The 26805-nt window shown below is 36.1% G+C and overlaps 1 protein-coding gene across 3 annotated transcripts in view; it reads left to right on the forward strand.

Moving 5' to 3' along the window:
* Ube2k (ubiquitin conjugating enzyme E2 K) overlaps positions 1-26805 on the forward strand; it is a 67607-nt gene that overhangs the window by 10989 nt on the left and 29813 nt on the right. The window contains exons 2-3 of one of the 3 annotated variants that reach the window (XM_046451586.2): positions 17849-17942; positions 23423-23481. In XM_046451586.2, the coding sequence (XP_046307542.1) occupies positions 17849-17942; positions 23423-23481 (153 nt within the window). Of the gene's footprint in view, positions 1-17848; positions 17943-21576; positions 21600-23422; positions 23482-26805 lie in introns of those variants that run through there. The other 2 variants (XM_058581077.1, XM_046451679.2) reach the window with 2 other exon arrangements.

Below are 26805 nucleotides of genomic sequence, written 5' to 3' on the forward strand. Positions count from 1 at the left end.
CACATATTTATGTTTTTATAGTGTCTTTGAGTGCAAAAACACTTTTACATTAGATTTTTGAAAGTCTAAGAAACTTTTCGTAATTATAATATACATCTGTAACTTTTCCTCAGCATTTAAAAAAATTGTGATATCCTATTGTTCTAATTCTTTATTTATATATATCAATTCTGGGGATTGAACCCAGGGGTTCTTTACCATGATCCCTCCCCTCCTCCACATCCTTTTGAGACAGTCTTGCTGTTTCTGAGGCTCACCTTGAACTTGTAAACCTGCTGCCTCAGCTTTGTGAGTTGGGATTATTTGTGCCACTGTCAGACTTTATTAAAGTACTTATTTTATTATTGGTAATTTTATTTATTTATTTACTTCTGCTCCTGATAGACTGTTGTTAAGCTCCTTGAGAACTTTTATTTATCTTTTTCTTTTCAGCAAGTTGCCTAGTAGTAGGCGTGGTGATATTTTAAAAGATACTTGCCCCAAATCTTCAATGGGTATTCAACCGCAGCCCGCCCCAGTACTGTGGATTGAACGCAGGGGCACTCTATTACTGAGCTACATCCTCAGCCCCCTTTTTTTTTTGAGACAGGGTCTCACAGAGTGGCTGAGGATGACCTTGAATTTGCAGTCTTTGTCCCATTCCCTCGAGTAGCATTACAGTGTGGGTCACTGTTTCCCAACTTTTAGGTATCAAAATTTTTGGAGCTGCTGGGGAAAGAGGGTTTTTTTTTTCTTTTTTCTTTTTTTTTTTTGGTACTGGGAATTGAACTCAGGGGCACTGGACCACTGAGATACATCCCCAGCCCTATTTTGTATTTTATTTAGAGACAGGGTCTCACTGAGTTGCTTAGCGCTCCACATTGCTGAGGTTGGCTTTGAACTTGCAATTCTCCTGCCTCAGCCTCTGGAGTCGCTGGGGTTACAGGCATGCACCATGGCACCCGGCAGAAAAGAGGTCTTTTTGTAAGTTTAGCATAGGCCTTTCTTTCTTTTTTTAACCTTTATTGTTTATTTCGGGTTTTTTTTTTTTTTTTTTTTGGTTTTTTTTTTTTAATGTAGTACTGGGGAACAAACCTAGTGCCTTATGCGTGCTAGGTAAGCGCTCTACCACTGAACCACAACCCCAGCCCCGTTACTGCAAGTCTTTCTGTAATCTTTGCTCTGGGTGATTTTCTTTTAGACTTCTTTGTTTCAAATGAACTATTCTATTTGGAATTGTCATAATTGTGAGTTGTCTAATGTTATTGCTTTTCAGCTGCTGATAAAACATTTTGTGCTTCCTTTCTTGCTGTATAGTTCCTTAGTTTTGTAAAGATGTGCCCAGTTAATGCATCAGTCTATTAGAGCTATTTCCAATTTCTTTCCTTTCTTTTTTTAATTTTGGTACCAGGGATTGAACTCAGGGGTGCTTAATCACTGAGACATGTCCCCAGACCTTTCTTTTTAATTTGAGATAGTCTTGCAATTTGCTTAGGGCCTTGCTAAGTTGCTGAGACTGGCTTTGAACTTGTAATCCTTCTGCCTCAGCCTCCCAAGCCACTAGGCTATTTCCAGTTTCTTGCTGGTGCACATATACAAGAATTTTGGGTTTTATGTGTGAGAGTGGTATATACTGAGTGCTCATTGGTGTTTGTTGAAATTTAAGATTGTTGTATGTCAGACATTTTTTGGTCTCTGGATTTAGTTATAAACTAGCTAGCTAGCTTGCTTGCAACTTCCTTCCTTCCTGGAAGTGTTGGGGATTGAACCCGTGGCCTTGTGCTTGCTGTCAAGTGCCCTGCTACTGAACTACATCTCCAGCCATTGATTATTACTTTGATTATGTACTTAGGTGTTTACTTTTAGGTGCTTTATCTCCAGCTGCCCATAAAGAGTCACTGAGGACAGAGACCTGACTTACATTTCATTCTCCTTTTCTTAGCAAATTACTGGTAAGCAGGAAGTACTACTTTTCTTGAACCAGTTAGGGGTTTTCTTAAGCTCCAGGGACTGTATCTCAACCACGACGAAGGTAATATCTTTTAATATTTATTATTATTATTATTATTTTTAGTTGTAGTTGGACACAATACCTTTATTTATTTTTATGTGGGGCTGAGGTTTGAACCCAGGGCCTCACACGTGCTAGGCAAATGCTCTACCACTGAGCCACATCCCCAGCCCAGGTAATATCTTTTATCTTGCTTTTGAGACTAAAAGGATGTTTTGATAAAGATTGCCTCCAGGTCAAGTTGAATTTCTGTTCCATAGATCTTGATTTGGGATAATGGAATATTCAAGTCACCTAGGAAGCATTGGCACAGTGGTGCATACCTGTAATCCCAGGGGCTCTGGAGGCTGAGGCAGGAGGATCACGAGTTCAAAGGCAGCCTCAGCAATTTAGCGGAGTGCTAAGCAACTCAGTGAGACCCTCTCCCTAAATAAAATACAAAAAACAGTTGGGGATATGGCTCAGTGATTGAGTGCCCCGAATTTAATCCCTGGTACAAACAGAACAAAACAAAAACTGGGAAACAGCTGGGCACTGCGGCCCACACCTGTGATCACAGTGAGTTGGGAGGCTAAGGCAAGATGATTGCAAGCTCAAGATGGCCTCAGCAATTTAGCAAGACTGTCTCAAATAAGTGAGGGAAGGGAGCCCTAAGGATGTAACTCAGTGGTGGAGTGTCCCTGTTTAGTTCCTAGTGCCCAAAGGAAAACAACTGGCAAGCAAGATGGTGAGTGACTCTGAACACCATTGGAGTGTTTAAAGCAAAGGACAAGTTTTGTGTGTGTGTGTGTGTGTGTGTGTGTGTTTAAACTTATCATTATTACGTGTGTGTGTGTGTGTGTGTGTGAGAGAGAGAGAGAGAGAGAGAGAGATATGCTGGGGATTAAACTCAGGTCCTTATGCATGCCAGGCAGGCATTCCGCTACTGAACTACATCCCCATCCTAAGATTGTGTTTTTAATAAGATAACTGTGGATAATGAATTGAGACTGGAGATCTCAACAAGAGGTAAGGAGAGTGAGGAAAAAGGATCTAAGAGTTAGGGACTGAGTTTGCTGGATATAACAAAAAGAAATTAATAGTGGTTTATATAAGAAAAGTTTGGGCCAGCTGAGGGTGGTACATGCTGAGGCAGAAAGATCAAAAATTCTAAGCCAGCCTGGGTAACTTAGGTGGACCCAGTTTCAAAATAAGAGGGCTGGTGATGTAGCTCATTATTAGAGCGCTTGCCTAGGGTGTGCAAAGCCCTAGGTTCAATCCCCAGGACCCAACACATACACCAAAAAAAAAAAGTAAGAAAGAACAAAAGAAAGAAAGGGAAAGAAGTAAAATCTAGAGGAATGTATTCCAGGATTGTTTGGTTGGGGACTTTGCAGTGTTACTGCATCTTTTTTTTTTTTTTTGTACCAGGGATTGAACTCATGTACACTGGACCACTAAGACACATCCCCAGCCCTAATATTTAGAGACAAGGTCTCACTGAGTTGCTTAGCACCTCGCCATTGCTGAGGCTGGATTTGAACTCATAATACTCTTGTGTCAGCCTGGGATTATAGGCTTGCACCACGGAGCCTGGCCTGCATCTGATCAGTTTACCATTCTTATAGGGTGTGACTTTTGTTAAATTTTCAAAATGGGGCTGAGGTTGTGGCTCAGCGGTAGAGTGCTCGCCTAGCATGGGCGAGGCACTGGGTTCTATCCTTAGCACCACATAAACATAAATAAAAATAAAGGTATTGTGTCCAACTAAAAAAAATTAAAAAACAAACAAAACTTTAAAAATGACTGCCAGAAGTCCCAACAAGATTTCTGTATTTTAGAAGGGGAATTGCAAAAATAAAGGCCAACTGTTTGTCTCCTTTATTGTTTGGTACCTGGGATTAAACCCAGGTACCACTGAGCCACATCCCTAGCCCTTTTTATTTTTTTGAGACAGGATCTCACTAAGTTGCTTAGGACCTTGCAAAATTGCTGAGGCTGTCTTTGAACTTGTTTGTGATCCTCTTGCCTCAGCCCCTGAATTGCTGGGGATTACATGCATGTGCCATTGCACCTGGCTTGTCTCCTTTAAAGGGCTTTCTCAGCCGTAGATTTGATTCCTAGTACGAGAAAAAAAAGAAATTTGCTTTGTTTTTGTTAGATTCAACCACTTGTTATTTTCCCAACTTAAAACCTATCAGTCTGGAAGTCTGGAGATAGGTTTGGCACACATAGAACACACATATAAACATGTATATATATATTTATATGACATATTTAAAGTCTAAATCTGCGATTTTAAGAGAAATTTGCAAGAAAAGGTGAGGTTCTATGATGAAGTTCTGGTTTTTGTTCTGGGCCCTTTGTACATTTTGAAGTTGAACTGAAGAGAACCAGCAGAGGATAAGGGGAGTGAGTTATTAGTTGTTGTGTTAGGAAACCATGAGGTGTGTGGTATAACTGAAGTCAAGAAAAGGCAGTGGTCTGCCTTGTCATGACCACTGAGCTTACAACATGGTGATCATTAATGACCTTGACAAGTGTTATTATTGGAATGGTGAAGACGGATGGATGTGTGAATGGAGTGGGTTGCTGAGAGACTATGAAGTTAGGAAAACGGCAACTATGGTTTACTCTGTTAAGGAGATTCTCCTCTAACAGGAACAGAATGTTGATAAACAGGGGAAATTGATTATGTTAAAGAGTAATTACAAAGTCCCCCCCCCCCCAGATTGCCAGGGAAGGTGCAAAGTCCTTGAAAAGAACAGAGGGGATGATTTTCACAGAACAAGTGAAGGGATTAATCTTTAATAGGAGTAGACACTTAGAGCAATTGTAAATTTCATTTGGGACTTGTGGTCTTCATTTTAACATGAGACCAATTAATGATGGTTGAGTTGTCGTCGTCCCCCCCCTCCCCCTTATTTCTTGTGGTGCTTGGGGAGGACACATAGTTGTGTGTTTTTTGTTGTTGTTGTTGTTTTTTGTTGTTGTTGTTATTTGGGAAATGAGTTAACTAGCTTTGGGGTTTTATGTGAGTACCATGATGGAAGAAAGCATCAAGGTTAAGAGTATTTTGCCAGAGAATGATTATAATAATATCCATGGAATCTAAACTGAATGAGGAGGGACATTAGGACTTTATTTTTTAAAATTTTTATTTTAAAAATATTTTTAGTTTTAGATGTTCACAGTACCTTTAGGTTGTTTATTTAGTTTTTTTAATGTAGTGCTGGAGATCGAGCTCAGTGCCTTACGCCTGCTAGGCAAGCACTTTACCACTGAGCCACAACCCCAGCCCACATTAGGACTTTAGAAATGATTGATAATGAGGGAGAGTGGTCATGATGAAGCCAGTTAACACTAAGTTTGGAGTACTAAAGGAAGTGAACTTTTAGTCCAAGGAGGTTAGGAATCTGGAAAAATTGGAATTGATTTTAGAAGTTGAGTTTTTGGTGGTGCAGTTTTAATTGACAAAATCAGGGATATGACCATAAGAATAAGAGTGTGTAGCTCATTAATATCCATTGGAACATAAGACATTCCTATTTTTTGGCTTTTCTATGAGAATTTAGGGGAAAAAAATGTACAAAGGTGATGCTACCATCTTTCATCAGATAGCAATTGATATCAGCATCTTTTTTTATTATACAGGATTTAAATGTATATACTAATTTGTATTTTTTTCTCTAAATTTTTTTTTAAAGAGAATTTTTTTAAGTTTTTTGTGGGCACAACATCTTTATTTTATTTTTATGTGGTGCTGAGGATCAAATCCAATGTCTCGCACATGCCAGGTGAGCGCGCTATCGCTTGAGCCACATCCCCACCCCCAACTCCTCTAAATTTTTATTGTGTTTTCTTCGTGGCATTAAATATTCTTTTGAGGTGGCAGTACTGAGGATAAAACTCAGGAGTACTCCACTACTGTGCCACATCCCTAATCCTTTATTTTTTATATGGAGACAGGGTCTTACTAAATTGCCCAGGCTGGCTTCAAACTTATGATTTACCTTTAGCCTTCCTTTAGCTGGAATTACAAGCATGGGCCATCACATCTGGCTTCAAATACTCTTTTAAAGACTATATTACCTGACTTAACCATAAGTTGTTTATATTTCCCCGCTACATAATATTGAATGTAGATCTTTACATATTTTTTTTTTCTTTTTTTATAATGGGGATTGAACATGAAACTTTACCGCTGAACTACATCCCCAGCTGTCTTTATTTTTTTGAGACAGGATCTTGCTGCTAAGTTGCCAAGGCTAACCTTGAACTCTCCTGCCTTAGCTGTGTGAGTAGCTGACCCAATATTTTTAATTTTTATCTGAGTTTATATTCCTAAGATATATTTCCTGAAGAAAAATTACTAGGTCATAGTATTCATGTATGTATATGTTTGGTGCTAGGGATTGAACCCAGGGTGCTTTACCACTGAGCTACATCCCCAATCCTTCTTCTTTTTATTTTTATTTTGATAACAGGGCTTTGCTGATTTGCTGGGGCTGGCCTCCAGCTTACAATCCTCCTGCCTTAGCCTCCTGAGTTGCTGATATTACAGGCATGGGCCACTGCACCCAAATGTATTGAACTTTTAATACCCATGTCCAGAGTGCTTTTTATTTATTTATTATTTTTTTCCAAAGTGCTTTTTAGAAAGCACTTTGTAAATTACCTTAGCACTGGCAGTGTATCAGGCAGTCCAATTCATCATATTCTCACCATTAATATATATATATATATTTATTTAAGGTCAAACAGAAAAATCAGGGACTAGGGTATATGCTCAGTGGTAGAGCAATTGCCTTGGGTCCATAAGGCTTATAGGTTCAGCTGAGGAGCTCCCAGCAAAATCCAAAATAATAACAGTAACAACAGCTGTCCTATTTTATCTATTTATCTTTTTCATCTTTTGTGTGTGCTGGAGATTAAACCCACCACCAATAAGCTGTATCCCTAATCTCTTTCTGACTTTTTAACTTTTAATTAAGAAAATTTTCCAATAGAAAGGTTGAAAGAACAGTTCATTTGTATTCCTACTATCTAGATCAAACAGTTGATACGACTGTTATGAATATAATTCATCATCAAACAATTTTAGCCTGCATTTCTTAAAAGTAACACTCTTGAATTCTTGAGCTCAAGTGATACTCCTTCAGCCTCTCAAGTAGTTGGGACTATAGGTTTGTGCTACCACACCTGGCTAAAAGTAAAATCACCTTTGTCATTCTAGTTAAGAAAATTGTTAATTCCTGATACCAAGTATTCCAAGTTCATATTCATTTTTCCCAATTAATTTTAAAAAGTGTTTTATACCTTTTTAAAACATCAGGATCGCCTTAAAGTTCACAAACAAAAAATGTATTCTTGGGTCTTTTAAAATTTATGATAGTTCTCACCACACACACCTTTCTTTTTTCCCCCTCACGTCATTAACACTGAAGCTACTGGGAGTTTAGTGTAAAGGTTTGATTAACTTCAGATTAAACAGTTTTGGGCAAGATTTCAAGTGATGTTGTATACTTCATATTAAAGTACATTAGTGGGGCTGGGGATGTGGCTCAAGCGGTAGCGTGCTCGCCTGGCATGCGTGCGGCCCCAGTTCGATCCTCAGTACCACATACAAACAAAGATGTTGTGTCCACCGAAAACTAAATAAATAAATATTAAAAAAAATAAAGTACAGTAGTATAAGTTGTTAAGGTTTGGATGTGATGTGTCCCACAAAATCTCGTGTATGAGACAATGCAAGAAGGCTCAGAGGATATTACCCTATATACATGTGTACAGAGGAATGAGAAGTTGTGCTCTATTTGTGTAGAATATGTCAAAATGTATTCTACTGTCATGTATAACTAATTAGAATAAATTTTTAAAATTAAAACATCCATATTCACTTAAATGGCATTAAATAGCATTTAAGTGCCCCCCCCCCAAAAAAAAAAAAAGGTTTGGAGGTGAAATGATTGTGTGATGAGAGCCTTAACCCAATCCCTAAAGGATTAACTGAGTGGTGACTGAAGGTGGGTAGGATGGAGGAGGTAGGTTATTGGGGGTGTGGCTTTGGAGTATAAATTTTGTGTCTGGCAAGTGGAGTGGCTCTCTGCTTTTGATCATCATATGAATTGTTTCCCTCCGCCATACTCTTCCACCATGATGTTCTGTCTTACTTGTGCCCCAGGAAACGGAGCCAGCCTTCTGTGGATTGAGACCTCTGACTCCATGAGCCTCCAAATAAACTTTTCCTCCTCTATATTTGTGCTGGTCAGTTTTTTTAATCACAGCAGCAAAAAAGACTAAAACATAAGTTATTGCTAGTGATGGCAAGGTTACTTGTTTAATTATTTGATTAAGATGGGGCCTATGGGGTGGGGTTGTAGCTTAGTTGTAGTGTACATGCCTCACATGTGGAAGGCACTGGGTTCAATCCTCAGCACCACATAAAAGTAAAATAAAGGTATTGTGTCCATCTACAACTTAAAAAAAAAAAGATGTATTGAAAAAAAAAGAGATGGGGGCCATGCAATTTCATACAATTTTTTGGTAAGCATGTGTATATAAGGGCTGGGGATGTAGCTCAGTTGGTAGAGTGCTTGCCTCGAATTCACAAAACCCTGGGTTCAGTCCCCAGCACCACCAAAGGAAAGAAAAAAGAAGATAGGAGAAAGAGTGAGCGTTTTTATTGTGGTTGTTTTGGTACCCAGGATTGAATTTGGCATATTTAATCACTGAATCCCATCCCAAATCCTTTTTAATTTTTTATTTAGAGTTGCTTAGGGGCTTGCTAAGTTGTTGAGGCTGGCTTTGAACCTGCAGTCCTCTTGCCTCAGCCTCCAGAATTGCTGGAATTTCAGGCAAGCATCACCATGCCCAGCTTAAAGATATATTTTATTCCTTTTTAAACCAGCAATAAATTGTGGGGTTAAAACTTTTATGTCCTGGAAATATCTTGTTCCCCAGCATCCTGTCACCTGATAAGTTAGTATTCACTTATGGATGATCCTTGCCTAAGTCAGTTATTTTATTGAGGGTTTTTACAGAAAGGTGGTTTTCCTAATTGTCAGCCTTAAATTTATTGAGTCAGAATTCTTCTGTAAAGAAGAATTTTCCATCATCAAATGGGGTGAAAATTACTTATTTTCAGAATAAAGATTTGGAATAATAGTCAACTCCAGTGGTGACAAACGATCCTTCTCCCATTTATTGTCACTGTGTGAATGTCTTATCCAGCTCATGCTGTCATAAAAAAAAATACCATAGGCTGATTAATATAAAGTATATAAATTTATTTTGTTTCACTTTCTAGAAACTTTTCTGGGCACCCCCCCACACCCATTTCAGTAAATCTGCACACGGCTTCCTCCCCATTTTAGTAAAATGCTTAACAGTGTATTTTGCTTGATTGTAAGCATCAAGCATGAAAAACATTTGGTAAGAATTTTTTTTTTTTTCTCCAGTAGTGGGCATTGAACTTAAGGGAATCTTATCACTAAGCTGCATCACAAACCCTTTTTATTTTATTAAATTTTGAGACAAGATCTTTCTGAATTGCTGAGGCTGGCCTCAGACTTGTGATTCTCTTGCCTCAGCCTCCTGAGTTACTGGGATTATAGACATGTGTACCATCATGCATAGCTGTAGAAGAAATTTTATAGAGTAAATATATAATTAATATATAATTTATTTATTGAATAAAAATATGTTCATATAGTAAAAAATTCAAAAAGGTATAGAAAAAAGGGTACATACAGTTAAAAAATAAGTTTTCAACTTAGTGACTATTGACCTCTCTGTTCTCTGCTTTCTCCGGAGTCAATTTAGTGGTTTTTTTGGTCTTTATTTTTTCAGGATAGATCTAGTGTTAAACTCGTGTGTCACATAACAAAGGTGTTTTGGGTCGAGAGTGAACCACATATACAAAGGTGGTCCTATAAGATAATATTATCTAGTGATTATGCATGGTTCTGTGTTTTGCTTTTTTGATTACCTATTTACCTTGGGGAATATTGCAAATTAGTGAACCAGAGACACTTTTAAAAAATAGAGCCAGATAAGTGATATTCTTTTGTATGGCTACCATAATTTATTTAGTGGTTCTGGCTAAGAGGCTTATCAAATTTATTTATCCAGTGCTTGGAACCTTTTGCTATAATAAGTAGTGCTGTTTGCCTTTGATTTTTCTGCAGTTTGAATATGATTTGTGTAGTATCAGTTTTTTTTTTTTTTTAATGTTTATTCTTGTTGAATTTTCTGAGCTTCCTGGATCTATGATTTGGTATCTCTTAATTTCGGGAGATTCTTAATTTTGAGGAATTTATTATTGCTTGAAATATTTCTTGTTTTTCTGGTATTCACATTATGCCTTTTTAAAATTGTCTTACAGTTCTTGTAGGTACTTTTTTTTTTCCTCCTCCTCTACTGGTCATGATACCCAGAGCCTGTGCTTGCTAGGCAAGTGCTCTACCCCAGCCCTCTGTTCTATCCTTTTCATGTCTTTTTTTCACATTTCAGTTTTGAAAGTTTCTACTGACATCTCTTTAGCTGTATTTCCTCTAATTTCTGTTGTACTGCTTTTGATTTTTTAACTTCCCCCCTGCCCCTTTTTGGTGGTACTGGGGATTGAACCCAGGGCTTTGTGCTTACTAGGCAAGTACTCTACCACTAAGCTACATCTCAAGCCCTCTAACTTTACCTTTTGACTCTTTTTTTTTTTAATTTATTAATATTTATTTTTCAGTTTTCAGTGGACACAACATATTTATTTTTATGTGGTGCTGAGGATCGAACCCAGTGCCGCGCGTATGCCAGGCGAGCACATTGCCGCTTGAACCACATCCCCAGCCCACCTTTTTACTCTTATTTGAGTTTCTGTCTCTGCTTTCATTACCCCTTTGTTCTTGTATGTTGTCAACTTTTCTTGGAACAATTAGGATATTCATCCTGTATTTTTAACATTTCTGCCATATTTCATTCTGGCTCTGTGGTTTTTATCTTCTAGTGTGCTTTGTAATTTTTGTTGTTGTTGAAAGCTGAGTATGATGTATTGGGTAAAACGAACTGAGGTAAATAAGCCTTAAGAGTAAGATTTTATGTTTATCTGACTAAGGGTTAGGCAGTGTTTGTTATTTGCTGTAGCTGCAGCTGCAGGTATCAGAGGCTAAAATTTCCCCTGGTGTCCTTGTTTTTGCCTCCCTTGTTGCCTTAGGAATTCCTTAGAAACTTCTTAAATTAGGTCTCAGACATGTAATCTGTTGTTATACAGGAGCCCTATTAATGGTAAGGTGTTAGGGGGATGGAAGGATTTTGTAGTCCTGTAATTGGGTTTGAGTCTGTTAATGAATCTATAAACCTGGGCTGTGACCTTCACAAATGCTTCTTTGTCAACCTTCCTCTTTTGGTGAGAATGTTAAGTGAGGCCAGAGGACTGGATTTTGGATATTTCCCGTCCTTCAGGTTTATTTGCTCTAGTAAAACTTGAGTTTGATAGACTCTGGTACAGTATATATTTTTTGGTAGCTCTTGTTTAAAAGGACATAACAGAGCTGGGCACGGTGGTGTATGCCTATAATCCCCCAGGGACTCTGGAGGCTGAGACAGGAGAATTGCAAGTTTGAGACCAGCCTCAGCAAATTATCGAGAGCTTAAGCAATTTATCAAGACTCTGTCTCAAAATGAAAATAATAAAAAGGACTGGGGATATGGCTCAGTGGTTAAGTGCCTCTGGGTTCAATCCCCAGTAACAACAACAACAAAAAAAGAATGGATGGGCATGGTGGTGCATGGTGCATACTTGTTGTCTTAGCTACTCAAGAGGATGGGGTGGGAGAATTCAAGTTCAAGGACATCCTGGAATTTAGTAATATCCTGTCTCAAAGTAGAAAATAAAAAGGGCTGGGGATGTAGCATGTGCCTAGATTCTGATCTCCGAATGGGGGTCTGGGAACTGAATGCTGTGGGCTTATTTCAAAATGGCTGCTTTTTTCCCCTCCTGCTGCCAGAAACAAAGGAATTTCTTTCCCATTTTCAGTGTGAGAACCTGATAGTAGTGGTCTTGGCAAAAAAAAAAAAAAAAAAAAAACTAAAAAAATTGGGGAGCTTTAGTCTTTTTGGAGGGAGGGGGTAGTACCAGGGTTTGAACCCCAGGGCACTTAACTACTGAGTCATATTCCCCAGCCCTTTTACTTTTACTTTTTTTTTTTTGTACCAAGGATTGAACTTGGATACTTGATTAGTAATCCACACCCCCAGCCCTATTTTATATTTTATTTAGGACAGTGTCTCACTGAGTTTGTTTAGTGCCTTGCAGTTGCTGAGGCTGGCTTTGAACTCGGGATTCTCCTGTCTCAGCCTCCCAAGCCAGTGGGATTACAGATGTGGGCCACCATGCTTGGTTTACTTCTACTTTTTATTTTGAGACACGGTCTTGCTAAATTGCTGAGGCTGGCTTTGAACTTGCGATCCTCATGTCTCAGCCTCCTAAGTTTCTGGGATTACAGGCATGTATCACGGCCAGCTAGTCTCATATTTGTTCTTTCTTTAGCCTACAAGCATTTTCCAGTTACTTCAGGGACATTACTCTGGTAGGAGTTCCTGCAAAGATTCTCATGAACTTCTCCCTCTGCTTAAGTTGTGATTCTGTATATTCCCTTGTCTCTCCTATTTGGGATATAGCTCTTTGCCCTGTTGACTTCAGTTTTCTGATGGAGCTAAGAAGAGTTTTCATTTTCAGTTTGTTTTTTTTTTTTTTTTTTAAACAGGCTTACTTCTTCCTATGGGAGTGATAACTGTCAAGCTTTTTTAGGCTGGATCAGAAGCCAGAAGTCCACTTATTTACTTTTATTTGTAGTATTCAGTTAAATTGTACCACAGTTCTCGTAGATCCCTCAATTGTTGGGTTTTCAAGTTATTGGTTTTTCATTATATTTAATATTCAGTGATTTATATTATAATTTTTAGTACTTTTCCCTTTACCTATAATGAAATCATTTCCTTAGTTTCTAGGAGTGGAAATGATAGGGTAGAGGGTATGATAAATTGTATGGTGTTAATACTTTCTCTCTTTTTTTAATATTTATTTTTCAGTTTTAAGTGGACACAATATCTTTATTTTTATTTTTATGTGGTGCCGAGAATCGAATCCAGTGCGTCACGCACGCTAGGCAAGCACTACCATTTAAGCCACATATACCTTCTTTTTAATATTACCTTTAACACAATGTTACCATTGTGATCTTTTATTGGTATCACCTTATGGGTATAGCTTTGTACAGGTATGGGGTAATGGATGAGGTATTAAGAATTTTGCCAGTATAGAAAATATAAACTGCAAATTACTTTTATCTAATTTTTGTTTTGCATATTGGTGTTCATTTCTAGCACTATTTATTAAAAATACAATCCTTTCTCTGTTAGTTTGGTCCTTTATTAAAGATCAGTTTATTATGTGAGTATGTGTCTACTTCTTGGCTTTCTGTTGGTGTGTGTCTATCCTTTTACTAATTTTGTGCTTTTTAAAAAAATTTTTTTTAGATGTTGATGGACCTTTATTTTATTTATTTATTTATATGCAGTGCTGAGAATTGAACCCAGTGCCTCATACATGCTAGGCAAGTGCTCAACCCCAGTCCCCACCTCCAGCTATCTTGATTATTATAGCTTTAAAAGTGAGTTTTGACATCAGATACTGTGAGTCATTCAGCTTTGTTTTTCCTTAATATTGTGTTGGCTCTTCTAGTTTTTTATATTCCGTTTTTAATGTCTATTGAAATAGCTTGCTCTGGGGAATTTTATTGGTGTTGTGAATCTATAGATCATGTTGTGAGGAATTGCACCTTTATATTGTTGAACCTCCCTTCTGGTTTTAGAATATAGAATATCTCTGCATTTATTTAAATATTTGTTTTGTTAGGGTTATTATAGTTTTCCCTCCTCCCCCTCCTTCCTTCAGAACCCAGAGTCACTTTATCATTTAGCCATATTCCCAACATTTTTTATTTAGTTTGAGACAATGTCTTGCTAAGTTGTTGAGGCTGGTTTCGAAATTGCAACCTTCCTGTTTCAACCTTCTGAGTCTGTGAAATTATAGGTGTGTGCCTTGGTCACCTCAGCCAGTGAGGCTTGTAGTTTTCTGCATATACACTTTTGGTTTGGTACCCTGGATTGAACCCAGGGATGCATAACCATTGAGCCACATGGGGGTGTTGCTTTAAAATAAATATATTTTTTTTAGAGACAGGGTCTTGCTAAGTTGCTTAGGGCCTCAGCCTCCCAGTTGCTGCGATTACTGGAGTGCACCACTGCACCTAGCTCTGCATATAGATTTTAAAAATACATTTTGTTAAGTTTACGTCTAAGTCTTTTGTGGTGGGTGCTGTTGTCTCATACTTCTGGAGACTAGAAGTTTGAAATCAATGTTTTTGGTGGGGTCATGCTTTTGAAACCTCTAGGGGAAATTCTTAGCTTCTTGCAGTCATTAAAATGAATGACACATGGTTTGCCATTCATGTACTCTTTTTTGGCTTGTAGGTGTATCGTTGTAATCTTTTGTTTTCATGTGACATTCTCCTTATCTTTGTCTTCATAGGCCAATTTCTTTTATGTTATATACAGAGAAATTATGTCTGTATTTCTTCCCTTTTAACAATGGGATACATATCAAATACCTTCTTCTTACTGTTGCTTTTTCTAACATAATTATTTTTCCCCCTTCTGGTACTTAGAATTGAACCCAGGTTGCTCTACCATTGCATTCTATCTCCAGCCTTTTTAAATTTTTATAATGAGGCAGAGTCTCCCTAAGTTTCTCATCCTGATCTTGAACTTGGAATCATGTCTCCCCTTCCAGGTTGCTGGAATTATAGGCAGGTGCCACAGCTTTTGGCTTTTACATCTTAATAAATAGTTTATGTAAAAATTGTTTAGCTAGGGCTGGGGTTGTGGCTCAGATGTAGAGCACTTGCCAAGCATGTGTGAGGCACTGGGCTCGATCCTCAGCACTACATAAAAATAAAATAAAGGTATTGTGTTCACCTACAACTGAAAGATAAATGTTTTTTTAAAAAATTATTTCGCTAGCTGTAGCTTCTTCAAAGTGAACATTAGGAAAAAACACGACTTCCAGAAGTTCTCCTGTGTTTAGCAGAGTTGGAAGAAAGTGTAGTAAAGTAGCTTTGCAGCTATCCTTACAAAAGATGTAGTTCCAACCCAGGCATGGTGGCACATGCCTATAATCTAAGCATCTTTGAGGGCCCAAGGCAGGAGGATTGCAAGTTTGAGGCCAGCAGGAGCAATTTAGTGAGATCCTGTGTCAAAATAAAAAATAAAATGGGGTGGGGATGTAGCATAGTGGTAGAGCATTCCTGGGTTCAATATCCATACTGCCAAAAAAGAAGATTGTGCAAAAAATAACAGTTCTTCAGGGTTTCATCCATAAGACTCCTTAGTTGTTGCAGTCATTAAAGTGAATGACACATTGTTTTCGTATTTATTTTCTGAAATCATATTGTGTTCTTAGATTGGCAGCAGAATTATGAAATGAATTTCACAAAATAGGGCTTTGAAATCAAAGGTTTTGTACTTAATATTGTTAGAACTTGCACACTTGATCTTTGTCTATCTAGGAGACTCATTTAATTCTGGTTTACGTATTCTCATTTTACAGGAATAAAATTAAGTTAGATATAAGTGACGCGTTTATATTAATATCACAAGTGCCAGAAGTAGGATTTAGCACACATCTATACTCTCCAAAAACCATGACTTTTCTAATAATGTCATCTTTTGCCATTTTTCATGTCTTCCTTATGTTTCTGAGTCTTTAGCTGGGATTTTAAATTGGTTTATGGGAGCACTGGGATTCAAATTTTGTATGATTATAAAATAATTGGATGCTTAAATTACACTGTGGAGGTATAAAGGATCATTGTTTTTGATGGAAAAATTAAACTGAAAAATCCTTGTTTTTTAATGTCCATTTTCTTTTTATCTTATTTATCTGCAGGGAAAGCTTGATCCTAGATCATGTAGTATGCTTTTTTGTAATGGGAATATATCATGGTGATGGTATTTTGAACTTATTTAGTAAAATTTTCATAAACTAATGGTGTTTTTTTTCTAAGGTGAAAAAAAGATCTATTTTTTTCCCCTCTAAATTATTGTTTGGGTGCTGTGGATACATAAAATGATAGAGGTATAAAAATTAATAATTATTCAATATTTTACTAAACAGAATTGGGATAGTTCTAGAAAGCAGATTTTCTAATCTTTGTTTACCTCCTTTATTTGTCCCCAAAACTTTAGTCTAATTACATTCGTTAGTATACTAACATTTTAGGGTATTTCTTTTTAGAGGAGATTAGAGGAAGCTATAGAGGTCTTTTAAAGTAAAGTAAAAGATCTGATTGCTCTGATTTTCCTTAAAAGTTTTAGGGGTAAAAATGAAAATCTATAGTTAATACTTGTGGCTTCTTAAATTGGTCAGTAAAGTTGGATGCCTTCAGTTTTCATCACATTGTTTATTCTTGTACATACCAGACAAAGTATTTTTACTTTTGCTAAAATGTACATTTCTTTCTCTGCCACAACACCATGAATGGTAATGATTTTCTGGGGCACAGGAAGAAATTTCTCTTTTGTGCATATTTATAATTCAATTTCACTTTTTGGGTAAAAACATTTTCAGAAAAATATGAAATACTTTGAAACATAACAAAGGTTATGAAATAAACCAATACTAATTAGAACATTTTAAAAATACATTAAAGTAATTCTGGTAATTCTGTGTTATTAGAAGAGAGTCATGAAGCCGGGCGCAGTGGTGCACGCCTGTAATCCCAGCCATTTGGGAGGCTAAGACAGGAGAATTGCAAGTTTGAGGCCAGCCTCAGCAACTTGGCAAGACCCTGTCTCAAAATTAAAAAGAGAAGGGGGATTTATCTCAGTGGGAAAGTATCCCTGGATTAAATTCCTAGCACCCTCCTCGTATATATATTTTCAAGAAGTCATGAAATTTTAGAAATTTGGATTTTAAGTTATACATTGTTTCTGTACTAAAAATATTTAGTATAGAAAAAGTGAAACTGGGGTGTGTGTGTGTGTGTGTGTGTGTGTGTGTGTGTGGTGAAAGAAGCTGAGGACCTTAAAGCAGATATTCTTAACACTGTTCCATCCAGTAAGCAAGTTTTAAAAAGATGGTTCCAAAACAGAAAAATTTACTCTTGAAATCTTAGGCAAGACTTTGTTATAAAAGTAGATGTATTATGTCTGTTAAGTAAAAATAAGGAATTTAACAAAACAAAATACATATTTTGTATATGTATTTTGTTTTGTTAAATTTGTATTTTAGGTTTAAATTGAGAGAAGGGAAGGACTTTATATATTAGGAATGTGGAATAAAACCAGTAAGATATTAGGATAAAAGCATAAGTGGAGGTACCATTTATAGGCAGGTAGGTACTTGGGAATATTAATGTGAATTCCATTGAATAGAACCGAAGTTCCCTGAAGGTTCAAAGTCTTAACTACATTTAACTACAGATGAATAGGTTTATCACTTTGGACTTGACATATGTGGAGTTAGCAAATATAAATAAGTTGTCTGCTATTTTTCTCTAATAACTTTCCCATAAAGTCAACAAGCCATTTGTTCTATTGTTCAAAGTGGTGTTATTTCATTAAGAATATTGAAGTTAATATTTCTTACTTTCTTTGTTTTAAATACTCTTAAACTGGCTAATTAAGTCCTAGAAAAGGACAGTTTATTTTTCTAGAGTAGATAAATCTATGAAAGAGGGGCTTTAAGTTTTTTATAGGTAATATTTTAAAATAGGCCTTTTCCTTGTTGACATAACTAACATTTATTTTCTGTTTATTTTTAAGACGAGCAAAAATCAAATTAAAGTAGATCTTGTAGATGAGAATTTTACAGAATTAAGAGGAGAAATAGCAGGACCTCCAGACACACCATATGAAGGCAAGTACTTTTTTCTGTATCAAAATATCGTGCGTATTAGAACTTGTCTGAAACATTAAATCAGAATTAATTTTGAGCATCTATAAACTACATAGAAGGTAACTACATTTGGCTTAGTATATACAGCAATTTTTAAAATGATAAATTTAGACACTTATTCCAGACTGACTTTTCTTACTGAATTTTAGTTAATTTTTTCTTTCCCCAAAAGAGATTTAGCACAGCTAAGTTACAGGTTGTGCAGGTTAGAATTTTTAAAACGTAATAGAATGTTAAGCCTCTTTCTTATATAGTCTGTAGACTCTCAAGTTACCCTTCATATGGTATTTATAACAAACCTTGCCTTAAATTTCTGACTAACTTTGTTTTTGCTTTTTAAAGCTCCTCTCCCATTTGTCATATGGCATTTCATTCACTCATATATCTTCATACTGGTTGTAGTTCATGTATTTAATTTTCTTATTTAGGAAAGTTTTGAGTGATCATTTTTAGATTTATAGAAAAGAAAGTAGATAGCTTTACTTAGTTTTATGTTCACAAATTAAGTCTGTAGCTCCTTTACTGTAGACCACAGAATTTGAGGGTAAGATATATAGAGAGAAGCTTTAGCATTTTAATTTCTCATTAGGCAAATCTTCATGAATGAATATTATAAATTTGGATTAAGCAGCGTAACCATGGTTCTTGGAATCTAGGTATTCAGATATTTGTTTAGTAGAAAGCATGTAACAATATGTGGTAGCTCTTTAGAAGCATTACATGTATGCATACTCATATGTTTGGTTCTTAACAAATCTTATGAGGTAAGTAGAGTTATCACTTTTTCATAGATAAAGAAACTTAAGCTCAGAGAAGTTAATTAACTTATCTAAGATTTGATATGAAGAAGAGGCACAGCTGGGATTTGAGGCTTAATAGCCTTTTACGTCAAAGTTATACTTTTAATAACTTGCTACTTTGGAGTGAATCAGGATTGATATTGGAAGGGGTAATTATGATTATTCTGAATATGGTGGTTCTATAATTCGGTATTGAATAGTAACCCCCCAAATTGAGAAAAGTCTAATATTCTTGAATATTTTTGTCCTTATTCAAAAATTTAAAGACTCTAGTATGTAATTAGCATACTATCTTTTTGAGGGGTGGGTGTGATACTGGTGATTGAACTCTGGAGTGCTTTACCAGTGAGCTATATCCTGAGATTGATTGATTGATCAATTTGGGGGTTAGGTTTTTGCTAAGTTGCCAAGGCTGGTCTCTGATTTGGAATCCTCCTGCCTCAGCCTCCTGAGTTGCTGTGATTACAGGCATGTGTCACTGAACACTGCTTATTTAGTCCTTTTGATAGTAAACATAGAAGAGACCTTTAGTTATATCTTACAAAAAATTAAGTGCTTGTCTTAATTGCAAATGCTCGGTTATTCCTGCTGCTTCTTGAAGGCAGGCATAATAGTTCTTGAATTATTTTTTTAGATTGTATAGATGTTTTATTTTTTTACTTATACTGGGAATTTAACCCAGAATCACTTTATCACAGCTGTATTCTATTCCTTTTTATTTTTTATTTTGAGAAGACAGGGTCTTGCTAAGTTGTAGAGGCTAGCCTCAAACTTGGAATCTCCTGCTCATCCTCCTGAGTTGCTGGAATGATGGGCATGTGCCACCACTCCTGACTAAATGTTCTTTTTGGGATTTGTTTTGTTTTGTTTTTTGAAGGCAGTAAGGCAACAGTATTATTCTAGAGTTCTTCCAGCAAATTTTTGTAACAGACAAGATACTTCCTGAGCTTAGTTGTTAGATGAGAAAAATTTCTTACCTTCTTAGCAACTCTTAATAGGTAAGTGATTTTAAAAAAAAATATATATATAATATTTTTTAGTTTTAGGTGGACACAATATCTTTATTTTACATTTATGTGGTGATGAGGATCGAACCCAGTGCCTCATGCATGTTAGGCGAGTGCTCTACCATGGAGCCACAATCGCAGTCCCAGTGATTTTTTTTTTTTTTTTAATTGGATAAAGCACATTTTTTTGTATTTCTTTTTAGTTAGAAATGTTTGGTAACTAAGTATTTAATCCTGCTTCTGCTTTTAAATAAAACAGTCTTTTGATAAGATTAAGATTAATATGTTTTTTGGATATTTGAGTTATACTATCTCATTCTGTTCTTTTTGTCATAAGTATTGAGAGTATTGAGATGATCATTTTATTTAGTAAAAGTACCATACAAGGACATAAATTAGAAACTTTCTTTGAAATGTAAGAAAAATGTTTAAATAATGTTTCTTGCAGGGTTCTTACTTTTTTTGGGGGGGCTTTTTATTTTTCTTTTTTCTTCTTTTGGTGTTACTGGGGAATCCCACCTATTGATGCTTTACTACTGTGCTAAAACCCCAGCCCCTTTTATTTTTTATTTTGAGATACAGTCTCACTAAGAGTTAGAGGCTGACCTCGAACATGCAATCCTCCTGTCTCAGCCTTCCGAGTTGGCAGGATTATAGGTGTGCCCCACTGTGCCCGGCTAGTTGTTTGGTTTTTATTTGATGATGGGCATTGAACCCAGGGCCTCTCACATGCCAGGCAAGTGCTCTGTCACTGAGCTACACCCCCAGCCTCTTTGTGTTTTTTAATTTTGGTTTAAATTAAAAAGCAAAAGCAGAAGTTTACATGTAGAATGTTAGACATGTTTTTAATCTATTAGGTAATGAGGAAGTCATTTTATATAGTATTTTAAAATAATCAGATTGAGAAGTAGAATACCCATTGAAAAATTGCTGTGATGTGTGTTTATTAAACTCAGTTTTCTTCTTTTGACTAATAAAATAGCTCAGTGGTAAAAGAACAATTTACTTTCTTCCTAAAAGTTCTTTTTAGTTTCTAGATTATTGTTGATTGGCCAAAAATTCTCATCCCTTTTCAACCACAACCATTTTTTAAAAATTAATTTAAAATTTAATTTATGAATTTTTAATGTTAAAAGCTCTTCTTAAAGCAGGGAGTAGTAGCTTATATCTTCTGTAGGCCCAGCTACTTGGGAAGCTGAGGCAGGAGGATTGCTTGAGGCCCAGGGGTTCAAGGCTAGTCTGGGCAATTAAAAGAGATCCTGTATTGTGGAGGCGGGGGGCTATTCTTCAGGAGGTAACTATTTAAAATGAATGCTGTTTTTGTTTTTATGCCTATGTGTTTTCCTGCACTGAGGATTAAACACCCAGGGTTTTATGCATGCTAGGCAAGTGTTCTGCATCCATGATCTCCCTTCCAACCCCTCCCCCTGCCTTTTCCTTTTTTTTCTTCTGAGAATGGGTTTCAGTATGTTGGCCCAGGCTGGCCTTAAATTTGTTGTCCTCCTATCTCACTCTCCCAACTAGCTGGGATTACATCTGGTATATACAGTGTGTTTTGTAAAAAATTCCCTTATATGTATCAACCTGATTAAATATAATCTGTGACATTTTTGGTCAATGATGGACTATGGATTTGAACAGTTGTCTGTTAAAATTACATTGCCTAGTGACATTGTAACTGTCCTGGTATATTCTTTTTGCACAGTGATGAGATCACCTAATGATGCTTCTCAGAACACATCCTGTCGTTTAACGCCACATGAATGGTATTATGGTTAATGCTGTAGTGATTATATATTATAATTTTTCAGGTAATAATGCAAGACAGAACATACTCTTAATCTTTTAGGCAGAAGGCCGAGAAACATATAAGACAACATGTAACATGGAGTAGAAATAAAAATATCTCTGGGCTTGCATACTGTTCATAAGAGATTGTTTTGGACATTCAAGAAATAATAACTTTGTATAAAGGATGGTAATCTGAAATTTAATCAGGAAAAATAAATAAATTTGTAGGAAGAAAAAAGAGCCTATTGTAATGTTCAAGTCAAATTTAATCATGTATATTTGATTTGAAGCTAGTATTTATAATTCTGAAAGTTATTTCAGTATTCACAAAATTTTCTCTTACACTTCTGTTACCTGTCCCCCCCCCCCCTCTTTTTTTCTTTTCATTTCTTTATTCTTTACTGCTATCATATGTTTTGTGATTCAGGCATCTGGTTCTATTCATGTATTTAATAGATGGGACTCTATTGAAAAGAATTCTAAGAGAAGAGTTGGAACTCAAAAGTGCTTAAGGAAAAGGGTACCGAGTGAAATGCCCTTTTCCCCAGATCCAAAATCATCCATTTATAACAATGGAGGAGGTGTGAATGTGAGAGAATGTAGGAAATAACTGGGGAAAGTTTCCTGCTTGACTTTTTTTTTTTTTTAGTATTTTTATTGTTGAATTTTTTTTTTTTAACTTATTTGTATGTGGTGCTAAGAATCCAACCTAAGGCGTCACCGTGCTAGGCAAAGCGCTCTACTGCTGAGCCACAACCCCAGCCTCTTGACTTTTTTTTAAGAGCTGAGCATATAGAATTTTGATGTTAATAATGCCTGCCCCCATTGGTTTAATCACCTAGTGACTAGTCTTTATCTACTCCATCCCTTGATAATTATGAAGCAAAATACCATAGTTTTATATGTGTTTCAGTAGCACAGTTTTATTTGCTGTTTTCTAATAATATTCTGTGTCAATAAGTCGTAAACTCTTAGAATCGGAAAGTTAGACATAGGATTCAAGACTTATTCCATGAGAATTTCCTGAGAGAAAGTTATCATTTCTTTGAATGCCCTAATTATGAGAAATTAGAAATACTTTTTAAAATATCTGTTTAGTGACTGGTTTCTTAAGACAACTCCAAAAGAAAAAATGTTGTCTTCTGTTTGTATACAGCATTACTGGTTAGAACAGCTTCTTTATAAGTTTGCATTTTATATATCCATTTAAAGAAAGAGAATAGTATCTTGTCTTCTTGGATGTCTTTTTTTATTTTATTTATTTATTTAAAATATTTTATATTAATTTTTAAAAATTAACAAAAATGTTAGCATTTAATTTAGGTCACAAGATAAAAGATTGGGAATTTTTTTTTAATTCAAGAGAACCAATTAGAAATAGATTTTTGAGTTTATGGCCTAATCTATATTCTTTGTCTCTGTACATCTATTCTTTTGTATCTCCTTGCCTTCATTCTTTTTATTTTTTTCCTTCCACAACCCCCACCCACCCCACCCCCAGTGTTATTAGTGACTCTTTTGTTGACTAGAGGCAACAAAATGAAATGGAAGTTAATTGTTTTCATGAAATATTTGGTATTGGGTTGTCTGGATTTAATTTATTCATGTATGTCTAGTCCTATTCCTCACTGATAAACGAATTGCTGATATGAAAATGGGTCTTATGGATGCTTTAAAATAAGTATTAAATAAAAAACTGGTGCTTTTGATGATTTCCTTTTTGGGTTTCCACTTTAAAATTAATTTGCAGTTGAATATAAAATAATGAATGTTTTTAAAAGTTTTGTTAGTATACTTGGTTTACATATTTGAGTTGAACAGCATTGTTTTCCCAATTTTTTAGGAGGAAGATATCAACTAGAGATAAAAATACCAGAAACATATCCATTCAATCCCCCTAAGGTATAGTAAACCTATTTTTATGCATGAACTTTTGAAATTTTTTTATACTTGGCTCTACTAATGTATGTTTTAGTGCTTATTAAAGTTACCACTTTATGAGTTGTTTGCTGTGTTTAAGATTTCAGGCCATGGCAAGTGGCTTGCTTTTGAAATTAGAATAAAAAGCAGGCTTAATCAAAAGCAGCCAGTAGTGGCTTTACATTGGAATAGAGTGTGCATCTGATAATGACTCAGATGCTGGGTCTGCAAAAACTTGCAGTGTTCCCAGATTTAGAGAGAGGTTCTTACTTTGCTCAAAGAAGAAAGTGTTTTAGGGAATAATGTATTCTTCATTCTTTCAGTAATTATTTGAATATTATGTACCAAGGAATATAGCAATAAGGCTTGCACTTCTGCTTTCATGGAGCTCACATTCTATGAGAAGTAATCAGCAAATAATTGCAAAACCATTTTGACTGTGAAGTGGAAATGATCTTACCTTACCCTATGGTCATGTATAACAAGAGGTAGCCTGAGCTGGTGTTTTTTTTTTAAACTGAACCTCTTCCTTCATGTTTTTACCTTTGCCACTATCACAACTTTTAATTTAGCCATTCAACTTAGGTACTTACTTCCCTATTTTGCCTGTTATTAATCCCTTCCATCTTTGCTATTTCTAATCTTCCTAAATATAGTTTAGGTTATCCTTCTTTTCGTTCTCTGTTAATAAAAGTCTAAACTCCTTATCTTGGCATTTAAAGTCTCCTACAGCCTGACCCCAGTTTTCTTTTCTACCCTTATCTTCTACATCTCCACCCACAACATGGTCTTGTTTTCCAACCTAGATTATTGGCTCTTTGTGGATGATATTTATTCTTTCATGTTTTTTCTCTAATTTTTGCTTGAATCTTTTGTCCTTATTTGAAATTCTGGCTTTTTTAAAAGATGAGGGTGAAGTGCCACTTTTCTCCATTAAGCCTGTCAGATATTTCCCATTAGCATTTTATAGGATTTATATAGTACTTGCATAAATTTTTGTATTATTTTGGACATGTATCTTTGACTTATTTTTATTTGCTCTTGAGTCAAGGACTGAGTTTTACACCTACATATTATCTTTGGCTCCTCATAATATAGTGCCCTTTAATATATTATAGCAGTTCTCAGAACTTTGTGGAATTCATACTCTCAAACTATTAGTTGTTCCAACTTAAGAATAAACATGGTGGGGCTGGGGTTGTGGCTCAGTGGCAGAGTGCTTGCCTAGCATATTTGAGGCACTAGGTTTGATTCTTAGCACCCATATGAATAAATAAAACAAAGATCCATCTACAACTTAAAAAAAAAAAAAAAGAATAAACATGGTAATGGGAAGGGTGAATTTAGAACAGCTACCAGAATGGGATATCTCTGTTGCTTGATGTACATTTATTTTTTGACATGCTGCCTCCCCTTTTTTTTTAATTGTGGCAAAATGTTCATGGCATAAAATTTGCCATTTTAACTATTTTTAGGTGTGTTGGTTTTTTTGTTTTGTATTGTATTGGTACTTGGGATTGAGTCCAGGGGCATGTTACCCTTTACCACTGAGCTATACCTCCAAGGATTTTTTTTTTTTAATATTTATTTTTTAGGTGTAGATGGACACAAAACAATGCCTTTATTTTTATGTGGTGCTGAGGCTCGAACCCAGGTCTTGCCGGTGAGTGCTAGGCGAGTGCTCTACCGCTGAGCCACAATCCCAGACCCTGGTTCTTTTTTTTTTTAAGATTTTATTTTATTTTTTTAGTTGTAGTTGGACACATACCTTTATTTTATTCACTTATTTTTATGTGATGTTGAGGCTTGAACCCGGGGCATCTCACGTGTTAGGTGAGCACTCTGTCCCTGAACCACAACCCAGCTACCACCACCCCACCAACCCCCGCCCGTTCTTTTTTTTGGACATGGGGACAAAATGAAAAAGTTACTGAAGGTCTTGTTAAGTTGCTGAGGTAAATTTAGTATCCTCCTGTCTCAGTCTCCTTAGTCACCGGGATACGAGGATTATAGGTGTGCCTCACTGCAGCTAACTTTTAGATGTATTGCTCAGCAGCATTAAATATATTTTTGTGCAGTTGTCATCACCATTCATTTCCAGAACTTTTTTGTGTTTTTGTAGTACTGAGGATTGAACCTATAGCCTTGAACATGCTGGGTAAATGCTCTACCACTGAACTACATTCCTAGCTGTTTTCAAATTTATGCTTTGAGACAGAGTTTCACTAAGTTGCCCAGTCTGTCCTTGAACTTGTGGTCCTCCTGCCTCAGCCGCCCAGTATCTGGGATTATAGGTAGCCTCTTGAGAAATTCAGATATAGGCTACAGGTGTGTGCTACCCATTCCTGGATTTTAATTCATTCGTTTTAAAAAACAGAAATAAGATGGAAGAAAGAAAAGTGCTGTAGATGGACTGCTCTCAACCATTATACTTAAAATGACAGGTAAAACTGTCACTTATGGTCTGGGTCAGTGATAAAGTGCTAGCCTATCATGAGTGAGGCCCTGGATTTGATTCTCAGCACCACATAAAAATAAATAAAGGCATTCTGTCCACCTACAAGTACAAAAATAAATAAATAAAGGTTAAATTGTTTAAAAAAATCACTGGACTCTCCTTCCATGATCCTGGGAAGAATGAGTAAGGACACAATCTCTGAAAGTATGAATGTGGTTCTTCCAAAACAGTCAGTCAACAGTTGAACAGTAAGGGTTCAATCTTACCTTGATTTCACTGGCTTTATGATTTTAGGCAAGTTATCTAATTTCTATGTACTTCAGTTTCTCATTTGTTTTAAAATCCTCTCCTGGGATTATAAAAATGAAAGGAGTTAACACATGTAAAGTACTTTTCAGTAATTCTATAAAACATGTTTTCCCATCTTAGTATCTTTCAAATGAGAATCCATATTTCAGTGGATTAGCATATCATCATTTAATTGGAAGAAATTTTTGTCTTCCGTGAAGGCACTTAAAGTAATGTTTTCTTGAATAATTGATGTTGCCTGAGATTTAGTAAAATAGAATACTTAGAAAAGTGCATTTCGCAGAGCAAATACTTGGTAAATATTAGCCAGAATTAGCCAGTAAGTCACAACTAGTTATTATTTCTTTATTGCTTTGCTGGGGATTGAATGTAGGGTCTTGCACATGTGAGGGAAGTGCTGTACCACTGAGCTGCATCCCTAGCCTCATAACTGTTCATATAATAAAGAATGGCTTGGTGCAGTGGCACATGCCTGTAATCCCAACAGCTCAGGAGGCTGAGGCAGGATGATCACAAGTTCAAAGCCAGCCTTAGCAACT

The sequence above is a fragment of the Marmota monax genome, unplaced genomic scaffold, assembly GCF_021218885.2.
Source record: "Marmota monax isolate L192 unplaced genomic scaffold, Marmota_monax_Labrador192_F-V1.1 WCK01_AAM20220418_F8-fsc00025, whole genome shotgun sequence".
NCBI lineage: Eukaryota > Metazoa > Chordata > Mammalia > Rodentia > Sciuridae > Marmota > Marmota monax.